Source organism: Equus asinus, chromosome 13, assembly GCF_041296235.1.
Source record: "Equus asinus isolate D_3611 breed Donkey chromosome 13, EquAss-T2T_v2, whole genome shotgun sequence".
Lineage (NCBI taxonomy): Eukaryota > Metazoa > Chordata > Mammalia > Perissodactyla > Equidae > Equus > Equus asinus.
In genome coordinates this window covers 22,257,351-22,270,603 of record NC_091802.1, presented here as the reverse complement: position 1 = coordinate 22,270,603, position 13,253 = coordinate 22,257,351, and the positions used below count along the sequence as shown (strand labels likewise).

Here is a 13,253-nt window from a genome sequence, read left to right as displayed (position 1 = left end):
AATGTAAAAAATGAAAACATGCAAGTACTAGAAAAGCACATAGGTGAATTACTCTGTAATTACTCTCACTGTGAGTAAAATTCAGATGCAATACATGAAAAACATTACTAAATTTGACTGCATGATTTAACAACTTTGCATGGGTGAAAAAGCATTGTGGTAGGCAGCCTTCCAAGCTGGGCAGTGATCCCCACCTCCTGGTGTTCATGCCCTTCATAATCCCCCTCCCCTAAGTGTGGCCTGAGCCTAGTGATTTGCTTCTAGCAAAATGGAATATGGCAAAAGTGATGGGATGTCACTTGTGAGATTAGGCTACAAATGGCTTTGACTCTGTGACTTCCATCTTGCTCACGTCCACACTCTCAAGAAGAAGCTGTTGTGTAGTGAGCTGCCCTATGAGAGGCCCACAAGGCAAGGAAGGAATTGTTAGCTGCCTGTATGTGGAAATGCAACTGATTTTTGTGTATTGATCTTATATACAGAACACTGCTTAGTTTCCTTTTAGTTATAATGGTTATCCGAAGATCCGCTTGATTTCCTTTGAAGCGAGTCATATTGTTCATAAGTAAGGTTAGTTTTGCCCCTTCATCATTCATTTTCCAGTTTATTTATTAGCTCATTATGCTAGCTAGAAAAGCTTTGATAGAAGCATCCTTGTCTTCTTTCTGTTTATAAAGAGAAAGCTTCCAAGGTTCCGCTTTTATGAAGGATATTTGCTGTAAGTTTTTGGTAAATAGCCTTTGTTAGATTAAGGAAGTACCCTTCTATCCCTAGTCTGGGAAGAGTTATTATGAAGGAGCATTGTAACTTCTTGAAGCTTTTTCTACATCTCTTATCAAGCTAATGAAATTCAGTTCTATTCCTAGTTTTAGAAGACTTGTTTTTTTCTTTCTATGAAGTGTCTTGAATTTTCTTGAATAGTCTTTCTGCATCTGTTGAGACCATTTGCTTTTTCTCTCTTAATCTGGGTCCTGTTCTTTTTTCACCCAGGTACAAGATGATCTCTGAATTCACCTGGCCCAACCATGACCTCCCTTCAGACAAAGAGGCTGTCAAGAAACTGATTGAACGTTGTGGTTTTCAGGATGATGTAGCTTATGGGAAGACAAAAATTTTCATTCGAACACCCCGAACATTGTTTACCTTGGAAGAACTCCGTGCCCAGATGCTCGTAAGGATTGTCCTCTTTCTGCAAAAGGTAATTTTATATTTTATATATGAGGATAAGGATTTGTTTTTATGTTCTTAAAAATTTGTTGAATTTTTTCCTTGATTCAAGAGATGTTCACGGTAGTATATTTTTTGGTATCTACACACATCTTAGAATGCTTTCTGTTGCCTTCACATGTGGAAAACTTATTTGGCTCCCTGAACTCAAAATTATTTTATCCTCAATACTCTGAAGACATTTTGTCTTCTGGAATTTAAAGTTGGAGAGATGTCTGAACCATCCTACTTTTGGTCTCTTGTAGTTAACTGAGTTTTTTCCCTCAGCTTAACTGCATAAAGAACTTTTTTTTAATCTTGTAATTCAAAAGTTTTGCCAACTTCCCTCACCCATTATTACCCACCACCAGCGCTTGACAGGTGTGGAGTACTGACTTGATGCTCATTACATCATGGAACCCGTCATCGTTGGTCTGTGCAGGGCCCCCTTCTCATTTCATTCGCTCATTCATATATTTCTTTTTATCTCCCATAGCCATTTCCATGCCTTCTAAATGAACCATTTTTATGTAAAAAATTATATGTGAACATAAAAAGCAATCATGTGCCTCTGTGACAATGTCCTTAGGATATATGCCAGGAGAAAATTTGCTGAGTCACAGGTTATAAGTAGTGCCAGGTTCTTCTCCAGAATGACTCTGCCAGTTTGCAGCACCACCAGCTGTACGTGGGGGTTACTGTGTGCCCACATCCTTACCAGTATCATCCAGCTACCTAAGGTTTGCTGGACTAATAGGTAGAATGATATCTCATTATTGTTTACTTTATCTTTCTCTGATTACCATTGAATTTGAATCTCATTAAACTCTTGTTTCCTTTTTGGATTTTCCTGTAAATTGCCCATTCATATCCTTTGTTTATTTTTCTAATGAAGTTGGTATCATTTTCCTGTTGATGAGCAGGAATTCCTTGAATATTTTAGACAATCTCTTATTCACTTGAGACATTATAAATATCTCTTATTCTGTAGGCATTCTAATGAACTTTGTCCGTAATATGCTTTGTTGGAGAGAATCCTTAATTTTGACAAATTCTTCAATTTTTTGCTTTTTACTTTTTGCTTTGGAATTTTGTTTAATTGAGAGGGCTTTCCTTGTCTCTAGGTCACAAAGATACTATCCTATATTTTCTATGAACTGTATAGTTTTACATTTCACATTTAGGTCTTTAGTCCATCTAGAATCCACCTGTTGTATGGTGTATATAGGAATCCAGTTTCATTTTCTTCTACGTGGTGACTCAGTTTTCTCAATACCGTCTATTGAAAAATCTCTCCTTTCCCCATTGGTTTGTGGTGCCACTTTTATTATATATTAAGTTTATATGTATCTGTGTATACACACTTGCTGAGTGCTCCATTCTGTTCCATTTTTGTATCTGCCTGTTTTTGCACTATCGCCACACAGTTTTTATTGTAATACATCTTAGTTTATGGTAGAATAAATGCATCTTCTCTACTCTTCTTTATTAAGGACGATTAACCTATATACAGACCTTTATTCTGCAATATAAATTTTAATGTGTGTTTATTATGTTCATTAAATTCAACAATAATTTTTATTAGAATTGCATTTAATTTATGCATTAATTTGAAGGATTAACATTTTTACAATATTAAATCATCTTAAGTATATAGAATAGGCTTATTTACATCATTTCGTTGACCATTAGAATTATAGAGGCCCTATGAATTCATGGTTAATGCCTAGATATTTTATTGGTTTTGTTAATGCTGTGAATTTTTTTTATTATACATATTTTCTACATGGCAGTGTTCGTACAGAGAAAGAATATTAGCTTATGTTTGTTTATCTGTATTCAGAATGAAACCCTTCTTCATTCATATTTGTTGATTCTGTTAGTTTTTTTGGGTAAATGATTATATCTTGTGCAAATAATGAAAGTTTTCTCTTCCCTTCCAATTGCCAAGATGTTCCTAAGTGTTGATCTATTTCATTTATTTTGCATAGAACTCAGAAAAACTTACGGAGTGAAGTACTAAATTCTCTCTCATCCTAAAACAGTTTCCTTCTATTAATTGTTTTTTTCTATTGCTTTTCCTCAGTTCTGTTATCTTTCTCAGGACTGCTTGTAAATTTGCAAGTTGGATATCTGTTTCCTGACTGCCGTAGTAAATTATTTTCATGCATTGGTTCTTCTGTATATTCAGATCCTTTCTCTTGATCTTCAACACTTGGTGGTGGTGGTGTTTTTGCAGATCTGGTACTTTGTTTTCTTTCTTTATACCTATCGAAGGATTGACTCAGGTTCAGGGTTTGGTGAACCAGGGTCACCATACCTCTCAGTTTGTTTGGGACAGTCCTGATTTATGACTCTTGTCTGTTGTAACTATTAGTAGTACCCTTTCACTCTCAAGTGTCCCAGTATGGATAATAAACTGTTTGGTCACCCTACCCTGAACTCACATTCTGTCCGCTTGGTGACTTATAGAATTCTCTTCTTAAATCTTTACACTTGTCAGTGTCCTGCAGACTTTAGTCTGTTACAGCTCTGCTAGTCAAAAATAGGGGCCCGCCCAGGCCCGTGCGCCCAGCTCGTACATAAACACGTGTGTGTACCTACTCTGACTCTTCCTTTCTCAGTCTTCTCTACAGCACCTCTGCTTTCTTTCTGGTGAGAAATTACGATTTCTACCTAGAAAAAAAGAGATTCTCAAGGAGAAAGGATGGCTGCGTCGCAAACCATCACCCATGCCACGGAGGGAAGGCTGTCCAGGCTTCTCTGTGATGTAGATCTTGCATTTCTTAACCATAAGGCCGTGGGGTAGGGAATAAAGATCCTCCTCCCAATTCCCAGGCAGACCATTCTAGGGTACCATATATGATCTACTGATTGTGTTCTTTAAACCAACTCCACAGACCATAAAATTTCTCTCAGCTTCTGAGAATAGGTCATCAGTCACCTAACTTTTCATGTGATGTGTGTTTCATTTTTTCTGTATTCTTATAGGAATGTAATGGGAAGTTAGGAGAGGCAACATCAGGAGATGCTATTTTAAACAAATTTCCAACAATTGCTTTTTATTTCCTTTTCAAATAAAATAGTTTTATCTTTTTTTCTGATTATGTAATTAAAGTATGCTCATTGTAAAAACAAATTCAAACCATACAAAAAAGTATAAGGGCAACCATGGAAAATCACCTAAAATCCCCCCACGCAGAGGTAACACCATTAACATTGTGGTGCACATCCTCTCTAATCTCTTTCTGTGCACATATGCAAGCATGTGCACTGTAATATAAATGAGACCATAGTTCATATCATAATTTTTATAAGCACCTTTCTCCTTTTTTACAACATTTTGATACTCGTTTTCCCACATTTCCCTTCTCTGCCCACATCTCTTCTCCACCCCCTGTGTCAAGGGGCCCCAAGACCGTTTCCAGTTTCCGTGATTCACTAAAAGGACTCACAGGACTCAGCACATAGTTGTACTAATGAGTAAAATGTATTACAACAAGGGGATACCAAAAAAATCAGCAAAGGGAAAAGGCACAGGGGGTACAATGCAGAGGAAACCAGGCGCGAGCTTCTGAGAGTCCGCTCCATGTGGAGTTGCACAGGATCTGCTTAGTTCCTCCAGCAATGAACTGTGACAACGCCTGCCAAGTGTTGTGCACCAGGGAAGCTCATTGGAGACTCAGTGCCCAAAGTTTGTACTGGGGACTGGTTACCTAGGCGCCCTCTGCCCAGCATATACCCAAATCCAAGACTCCCAGAAGAAAATCAGGTATTCAGCATAAATCACATTGTACAAGCAGTTTAAGCATGTCAGGCCACTCTTATCATTTGGGGAAGGTTTTATATCAGTGTAGGGAACTGTTTACCAGCCAAGTTCTCAGACACCAGCCAAGGGCCAACCTCAGAAGCCCTTCTAAGATAGCAGTCTCAGGCCTGCTATCTTAACTCCTTTCTGGACGCCCCCACAGTCTTCCTAACCATAATAGACCTCCTTATACATATAGCCTTCCATCCTGGTCCCTCCGTGCAATGCACTGGATTCCCGGGAGCAAGACTGTTGGTTGGTTGAAGTGTATTTGTGTTTGTATTCATAACAGATATTAACAGTTCACATTTCTGCCCACAATGTAAGTGAACTTTTTCCTCTTAATTTTTTTTTTTTATTACCACAGCAGCTTTTACCAGGCTATTGAATTTTTTCCATTCTTGTTAGTAAGAAATTATATCTCATTTCGGGGCTGGCCCCGTGGCCGAGTGGTTAAGTTCGCGAGCTCTGCTGCAGGCGGCCTAGTGTTTCGTTAGTTCAAATCCTGGGCGCGGACATGGCACTGCTCATCAGACCACGCTGAGGCAGCGTCCCACATGCCACAACTAGAAGAACCCACAACGAAGAATACACAACTATGTACCAGGGGGCTTTGGGGAGAAAAAGGAAAAAATAAAATCTTTAAAAAAAAAAAAAAAGAGAAATTATATCTCATTTCTACTTTAATTTTTTGTTTCGGTGACTACTAGTGAGGCTGTGTTTATAGGCCTTTAGAATTGCCTCTGCTGTTATTTATTTGTTCATATCCTTGGCCCATTTTTCTCTTGGATTGTTTGTCTTTTTCCTATGAATTTGTGGGAGCTATTATCTTTATTTATTGCAATTATTTTCCCCAAGCTATCATTTGTCATTTTATTCTGTTCATGGTATACTTTTGACATGAAATTTTTCACTTAATATAATAAAATATGTCTTATCTTTATAGCTTTTGAGTTTCTTCAAAAAATATAGATTTGGGATTTTGTTTTGTACATGGTGTGATATAGAGGTCCAGCTGTGTTTTGTTCCTCATAAATAAGCAGCTGTTCTAATGCTATTTATTAAAAAATTCCTCTTTTTTCCACAAAATTGAAATTCCACCTTTGTCTAATATTAAGTTCCCTTATGTACTTGAATCTATTTCAGGACTCACTATTTTGCTCCACAGTTAATTTCTATGCCAAGATCATACTGTGTTTATTATAGTACATCATAATAGGTTTTAACGTGTGAGAACTTGGCTTTCAGTATACTTTCATACCTTTTCTGTGCCTTAATAGAGATTTAATGGTGAGTGGGAAGTGGCAGAATCAATGATGTTGACTAAAATCAGAACCTCCAAAATTGATTATTCTTAAAGGAATAAACTGTATAACCCCAAAGACTGCAGAACAGATACAAACTGAATTGCTTTCCTATTCATAAAAAAATTTATAGTTTTCCACTGTCACCATCTAAACCATAAAACACTCAGTATCAAGAATTACAGATAGGGGCCGGCCCGGTGGCGCAGCAGTTGGGTGCGCGCATTCCGTTTTGGCGGCCCAAGTTCACCGGTTCGGATCCCGGGTGTGGACATGGCACCACTTTGCAAGCCATGCTGTGGCAGGAGTCCCACATATAAAGTAGAAGAGGATGGGCACAGGTGTTAGCTCAGGGCCAGTCTTCCTCAGCAAAAAGAGGAGGATTGGCAGCAGATGTTAGCTCAGGGCTAATCTTCCTCAAAAGAAAAAAAAAGAATTACAGGTAATCTGTTCAGTGCATCTTGTTTCTTTTCATCTACTTGGTCATATGCTTGACATTGTAGGAGATTTTTGCAATTGCTAGACATATCTTTTTTTAGGAAATAACCCTCGAGAGTTCAAAGACTTTTATTGATTTTATAGTTCATAAGTAATAGCAATACAAGTTCATGTAGAAAAATGAAAACTATATAAATAATTTTATAGTTTAAAATATTTTATATTAAATATAAATTTAAATCATATCATACCATTGTTACATAATACTTTTTTGTTGTGTCTTTACATGTGTAGACACTTATTTGTGTATTTATGATAGCTGGCTTAGTCTGTGGTGTGATTTACTAGAGTTTGCTCAATTGGTCTGCTGTTACTGGATGCTAGGTTGTTCCAGTTTTCCCTCTTACAGATCCCATTGCAATGCTCATCTCCGTTTACTTAGAGCAGTGGACTATTATTACTGTCAGTACTTCTGTTACCACTATTAAGTATTTATAAATATCCTTGATTATTTTCTTGGAATAAATTCTCAGGCACAAAACTGTGAGTTTAAAAGATACTCACTTTTAAGTTTCTGTACCCACTGTCAAATGGCTCCCAGAAAGGTGGTTATTCACTGTACAGTGAGGCAAATCTGTCCAGCTTGATTGTTGTTTTAGCTTTTTGTTCTTCTTCAATGTGGATCTTTGTGGTTTTGAATTTCTTATCACTTTGTCTTCTATGTGTTATACTCATTGATGCCTAGAAAATAAGATACTTATTTGTTGCGTGGTTGGGGAAATCCTGAAAGAAGACTGTAGTTTTCACTGTTAACAGATAGTCAACAGATAACTGATTTTTAATGAAAATACTGCATCAAATGCGTGGCAAGATTCTCTAATATTCTGTACCTATTCAGTTTAAAACATGTTGCTGTCTTGAAAGAGGAATGAGGTGTGGAACCCCTCAAGAAACTCTTGACATTTTTAGTGCGTGTATAGTTTTAAATTTATATTCTCATTCTAGGGGATCATAGGGCATGATCAAAATTGTCATATAAAATCAAAATTATCCAAGATGAATTCTCAAAGGGAGACAGAAAAGTGTTGGGGAAGTTTATCTTTTGCGTGGCCATAAACAGCAAATTTGGAATAGACTGATGGATTTGAAGAGTGGCTTTATTGACCCACCTATAAGACACATGGGTGCTTTGGGGAATTGTGCCTTCATTTGGGGGAATTAGCCCTTTCTGGAAGGGCATCTGTAATTGATTCTAGTCAGAGATCTTAATTAATGACCATGTCATATTCTTGGGCCATTTCAGATCGCACAGCTTTGACCCTAGCTCTAGGAATGAAGTTATTCTTTCCAGTGTGCCATGATGTAGTTAGGAGGTCAAGGCCTTTCTTATGTCACATAAGAAGGCTACTAAACAGAAACATTCTTTCTTAAAATCTTAAGGCTCTAATCATTTTCCTCCAAGCAATTTGTGGGTACCCTGGGATCACCATTATAGCTCGTGAATTCCACAGCAGCGAGAGCTGCCAGCCCTTTGGAAATTCAAATCATGCTAGCCCATGACCAGCTCCCCACTCCATGCCGTGAGTTTTCCAGTTTTTATTTCAGTCCTGAATGTAGCTCACAGCTTGTAGCATCCATGACACAGTGAGCTGTGGGGTCCACAGTCAAGCTTAAATCTAAAGTCAGTTGGCAATCTCCTGTTACAATTATGGGAAAATATAGACATGATTATATAGGAAATAATAGAAGCCTCATGCTATAAACATTCAGATCCCTTGGCCTCCTAGGGTCAGTTGGCTCCCAGAGTTTTATTTTTGCTTGTCTGGTGGCTTCCTGATCAGAGGATGGTAGTGGTTTGATTATTAGGTCATAGCAAAATGGGTACAATCTCAAAAGCAGGATAGGAGAGAACAGAGGATTGAGTCGAGAAGAAAGTATGGGGAAAATGTGAAAGAAAAAGAGATGATGATAAAGCTGAGGAAGGAGAAAAATACCTCAAGCTAGTGATTTAGAAGATTCAAAATGTGGGCTAAAATCATATGTGGGCTAGAATTATTGTTTCTGATTTTATGTGGAGTTCAGCATGGAATTGTAGGTTAGTTAGTGATCTTTTCGGTGAGGAAGATTGGCCCTGAGCTAACATCTGTTGCCAATTCTCCTCTTTTATTTTTTGCTTGAGGAAGATTGTCAGTGAGCTAACATCTGTGGCAGTCTTCCTCTATTTTGTATGTGGGACGCTGCCACAGAATGGCTTGATGAGTGGTGTATAGGTCGGCGCCCAGGATACGAATATGCAAACCTTGGGCCACCGAAGCAGAGCATGCAAACTCAACCACTGTGCTACCAGGCCGGCCCCGATCTTTTCTTTTTCAATTCAAAATAATACATATTTGGCATTCGCCTAGCAAACTGATATTGTGAGAATAGGGCTAACTGATTTTATCAACAAATCAGCAGTATCTCTAAGCACACCACGTATAATTCTTGGTAAAGGACATAACAGAACATGTAACATCCAGTGTCCTTTTGAGTTGCCATGTGGGAAACTTTCTTTTTGTTTTTGTACCGGAATTAGCTGTACTTCTCCAGGGCCACTGCCCTCAAACTGGCAGTCATGTCATGGGGAGGGGCCGCACTGCTGCAGAGTCTCCTGGTGAAATTTCCTGGAGTGGTGATATTGGACATCCTTGAAATGTTTCTGAGCTTAATGGGAATGTTTCTAGTGGTTTCTATTCATGCGTGATATTGATTGAGATAGATGCATTTGAGCATGTAAGGAGGTACCCTTCTACTCCAGTTGTGTTAAGAGTACTTTTAAAATCAAGAGTAGAACTACGTCTTAGCAGGCATCAAGATGCTCCTGTGGTTTTCTCTTCTGAGCTGTCAATACAGAGAATTCTGCTAATCAATTCAGTATCAATATTACGTTTGCCTCAGCAAGATAACACGGGCACGTTTCCTTCTTTGTCCATATTTTGGAACAGTCTAGATAGCATTGGAGTTAATCTGTTCAGGTTGAATTCCTCTGTGAAGACACGTGAAAGGGGACCTTTGTTGGAGCATAGCTCTTCAACAGCTCCCTCTCATTCTGCATAATAATTGGTCTGTTTTTACTGTGTATCTTTTGTAGGATCAGTTTTGGTAATTTATATTTTCCTAGAAAATCATCCAGGTTTTCAAATTTAATTGAATAGAATTGAACAAAGTTAGAGTTTAAATGTTTCTTTTCATTTCCTTTGTATCTTTAGTCATTTCCTCTTGTCATTTCTTACTTTGTGTATTTGATTTGTGCTTACTCTCTTTTTTCTTTATCAGCTTTAGTTAAGGATGCCTTTTACTATTTTTTTCTCAAAGAACCACCTCTCTGATTTATTAATTCCACCATTTGTTTATTTCTAATTTATTTATTTTGCTTTTCATCTTTATTTCCTTCTTTCTTTAGAATATAAAGAGCAGAAGCAAACAGGAGGTGATCTTTCTCCAACTTCCGGAGTTGGGCGCCTCATGCGTTTTTTTCCCATCACATTTGTTAATAATGAACTATGGGATTTGTTCTGAGAACTACTTTTGCTGTATCTACAGGACCTGATACGTTACCATTTAATTATTTTTTATGTTTAGATTTCCTCTTTCCTAAAAAGTTGTTTAGGTACATTTTAAAAATCATTTCCAGGTGATCCATGTTTTTTGTCTATGTTTTGTTTCATTTTCTAATTTTGTTATTAATTTTCAGTTTTACTGCATTATGATCATGGAATGTACTATTTCTAGTTTCTGGAATTTATTGAATTCTGGGGCCTAGTATACAGACATTTTTTGAGCATAACTTGAAAAAAGGCGTATTTATTCTTTTTCTTTTTTTATTTATTTTATTTTTGTGCGTGTATGAGGAAGATTAGCCCTGAGTTAGCATCCATGCCAGCTCTTCCTCTATTTTGTATGTGGGATGCCTCCACACCGTGGCTGACGAGTGGAGTAGGTCCACACCCGGGATCCGAACCCGTGAACCCCAGGCTGCCAAAGCAGAGCACATGGAACTTTAACCACTCGGCCAGTGGCCTGGCCTCCTTTTTCTTTTATAATGCTTTTATTATGAAAAACTGCAAATATTTACAAAAGTAGAAAGAATAGTATAATGAGTCCCCATGTTCCCATCTCCCAACTTCAACAATTATCTGCATTTTGCCATTCTGATTTTTTTTTTTGGTGAGAAAGATTGGCCCTGAGCTAACATCTGCAAATCTTCCTCTTTTTGCTTGAGGAAGATTGTCTCTGAGCTAACATCTGTGCCAGCCTTCATCTATTTTGTATGTGGGATTCCGCCACAGCATGGCTTGATGAGCAGAGTGTAGGTCCACACCTGGGATCTGAACCTGCCGACCCCAGGCCACAGAAGTGGGGCACACAAACTTAATCCCTATGCCACCAGGCTGGCCCCTTGCCATTCGTATTTTATCTAGTACTCACCTCATGCTTTCGTGTATGTTTTGTTCAGCTTGTTTTGTTTTGGTGTTTTTGGAAGGAAATCCCAGATGTATTATCATTTCACTCTTACATACCAGTATAATCTCTGCAGAGAAGAACTTCACTATACTGTTATAATACCATATAAAATTAATGGTATGATAACATACCTTAACATCACCTAAAATATGTAATTTGTGTTCATTACTCGCAGTTGACTAAGAAATGTCTTTCCACAGATGGTTATGGATAGGAGGCGTGGAGCTGCGGCACCTTTGAGAATGGTACACGCTAGTCTTTATCATATTAGTTATGATTGTCAGTAACATTTCATCCTTAAAAATTTTATGTTTTAAAGGCAGTTCATGTATCACAAGGACTGCTCTGGTTGGTTTGTCCTAATTAACAATTTAATATTATTTGCATTTCCTGTATTTATTTGTTAAATTTCATTTTACGTTCTTATTTTTAGGTTATATTATAGCCCAAGTCACAAGAAGGATCTTATGAAGGATTAAAATTGGCTCATTAAAGCATAACCATAGAGTGAAAATAGTAAATTCTGAAATGAGATTAGTGTCATAACTTAATTATAAGTAGTCTCAAAGGTTAGTATAAACCTGAGTATAATAATTTTGTAAACCAGCCAAAAGAAAAAGTGTGAACAGAATCATTATGTGAAAATTGGATTTTATTGGTTTAGTTACTCATTTGCCCCTATTCCCTAATGTAGTGTGAAACTTTGTCAAGCAGTGGCATGAAGCCATGGGGACTTTCACAGCATTTTCAAACAAAGCTCACTGACTTCTTTGTGAAACTAGTCAAGCGTTTTATTTCTCAGGCTAAAAGCAAAATAATTCTCTCTCATATAAAATTGATTACTTTTGTCCTTAAAGTGAGGAAAAAAAAACCCAAACTACTAATATGGTGGCTAATCTTTACTGAGTGATAGGCAATATTCTGGGCACTTTACACGTGTTAACTACATCTTTACAAGAATCCCGTGAAGGAGTGTCTCATGTTCTTTTCACTTAGTAGAAAGAGGAACTAACGCCGCTGAGTAGCTCACTAACTTGCTTGAGCTCACACACATGGCGAGTGCCAGACTGGGATGTGAGCCCGGCACTCCAGCCTTCTGCACACACTCTTTTAACCACTAGTCACTCACTTTTAACCATTATTCAGTGGCATCATTCAGACTGCACTCCTTATAGGAAAAGCAGATGTAACTCACACTATTGCAGAAAAGTTTATAAAACCAGATGCAAAGGTGATGATGGCATCATGCTCAGAGAGAAAGAAGAATGTGATTTGGCAAAATTCCTTTATTAAATAACCTTGGTAGACATCTAGTGACGTCTGAGTCTTTTACTATTGAGTATGTGAACTAAGATACATTTTTCCTGCAATTGGAAGGAAACACGATGTTGAAAGTTTGAATCAGCTCTTGACACATTTTTGCTGAGAATACGTGCTTGAGGAGAAGAGATTTTTATTAGTTTTGGTGAAAGTGACTTTTGAGCCATGAGTAGGTTGGGGAAGGTGTGTTTAGATGACTACAGACAAAGCGTGAGCTGAATCACAGGAAGTCGGGGGAGGGCGTTGCTGTGCTATAAGAGGGATTGTCCCCAGTACCAGTTCATTCATTGCTTTATTCATGGGGAATATTTATCGTCAAAAACATGCTGCTTGACCTTGACTAAGTGTTGAAAGAAATAAAGAAAAATGTGCCTTTGATCAAATGAAGGCTATTGATTATATGTCTTTTCAGTATGCTGTGAAAAGAAACGGGCAGCAAGTATCCTTTCCAGCACTGTGATATGTATGTGGCTGTGCGGGAGAAGGGTGCTTTTAGATGCATTGTTAATGAGTAATAAATGTGGACTTGTTCATTCATTACTGAATAGGGACATAAAAATGAAGAAGACAAGGTTCCACCCAGAAGAAGCTGACAACCTAGTCAGGAGGGAGATGTGTTAGCACTCTAGCCAGTGAGATGGGGTAGTTCTCATTCTCTTGGGTAGGTCATGACT

At 37.8% G+C, this 13,253-nt stretch overlaps 1 protein-coding gene across 4 annotated transcripts in view; it reads left to right on the top strand.

Moving 5' to 3' along the window:
- Positions 1-13,253, top strand: part of MYO1D (myosin ID) — a 320,801-nt gene that overhangs the window by 151,904 nt on the left and 155,644 nt on the right. For all 4 annotated transcript variants that reach the window (XM_014862184.3, XM_044744534.2, XM_044744537.2 and 1 more), the window contains exon 16: positions 991-1,198. In XM_014862184.3, the coding sequence (XP_014717670.1) occupies positions 991-1,198 (208 nt within the window). The remainder of the gene's footprint in view (positions 1-990; positions 1,199-13,253) is intronic.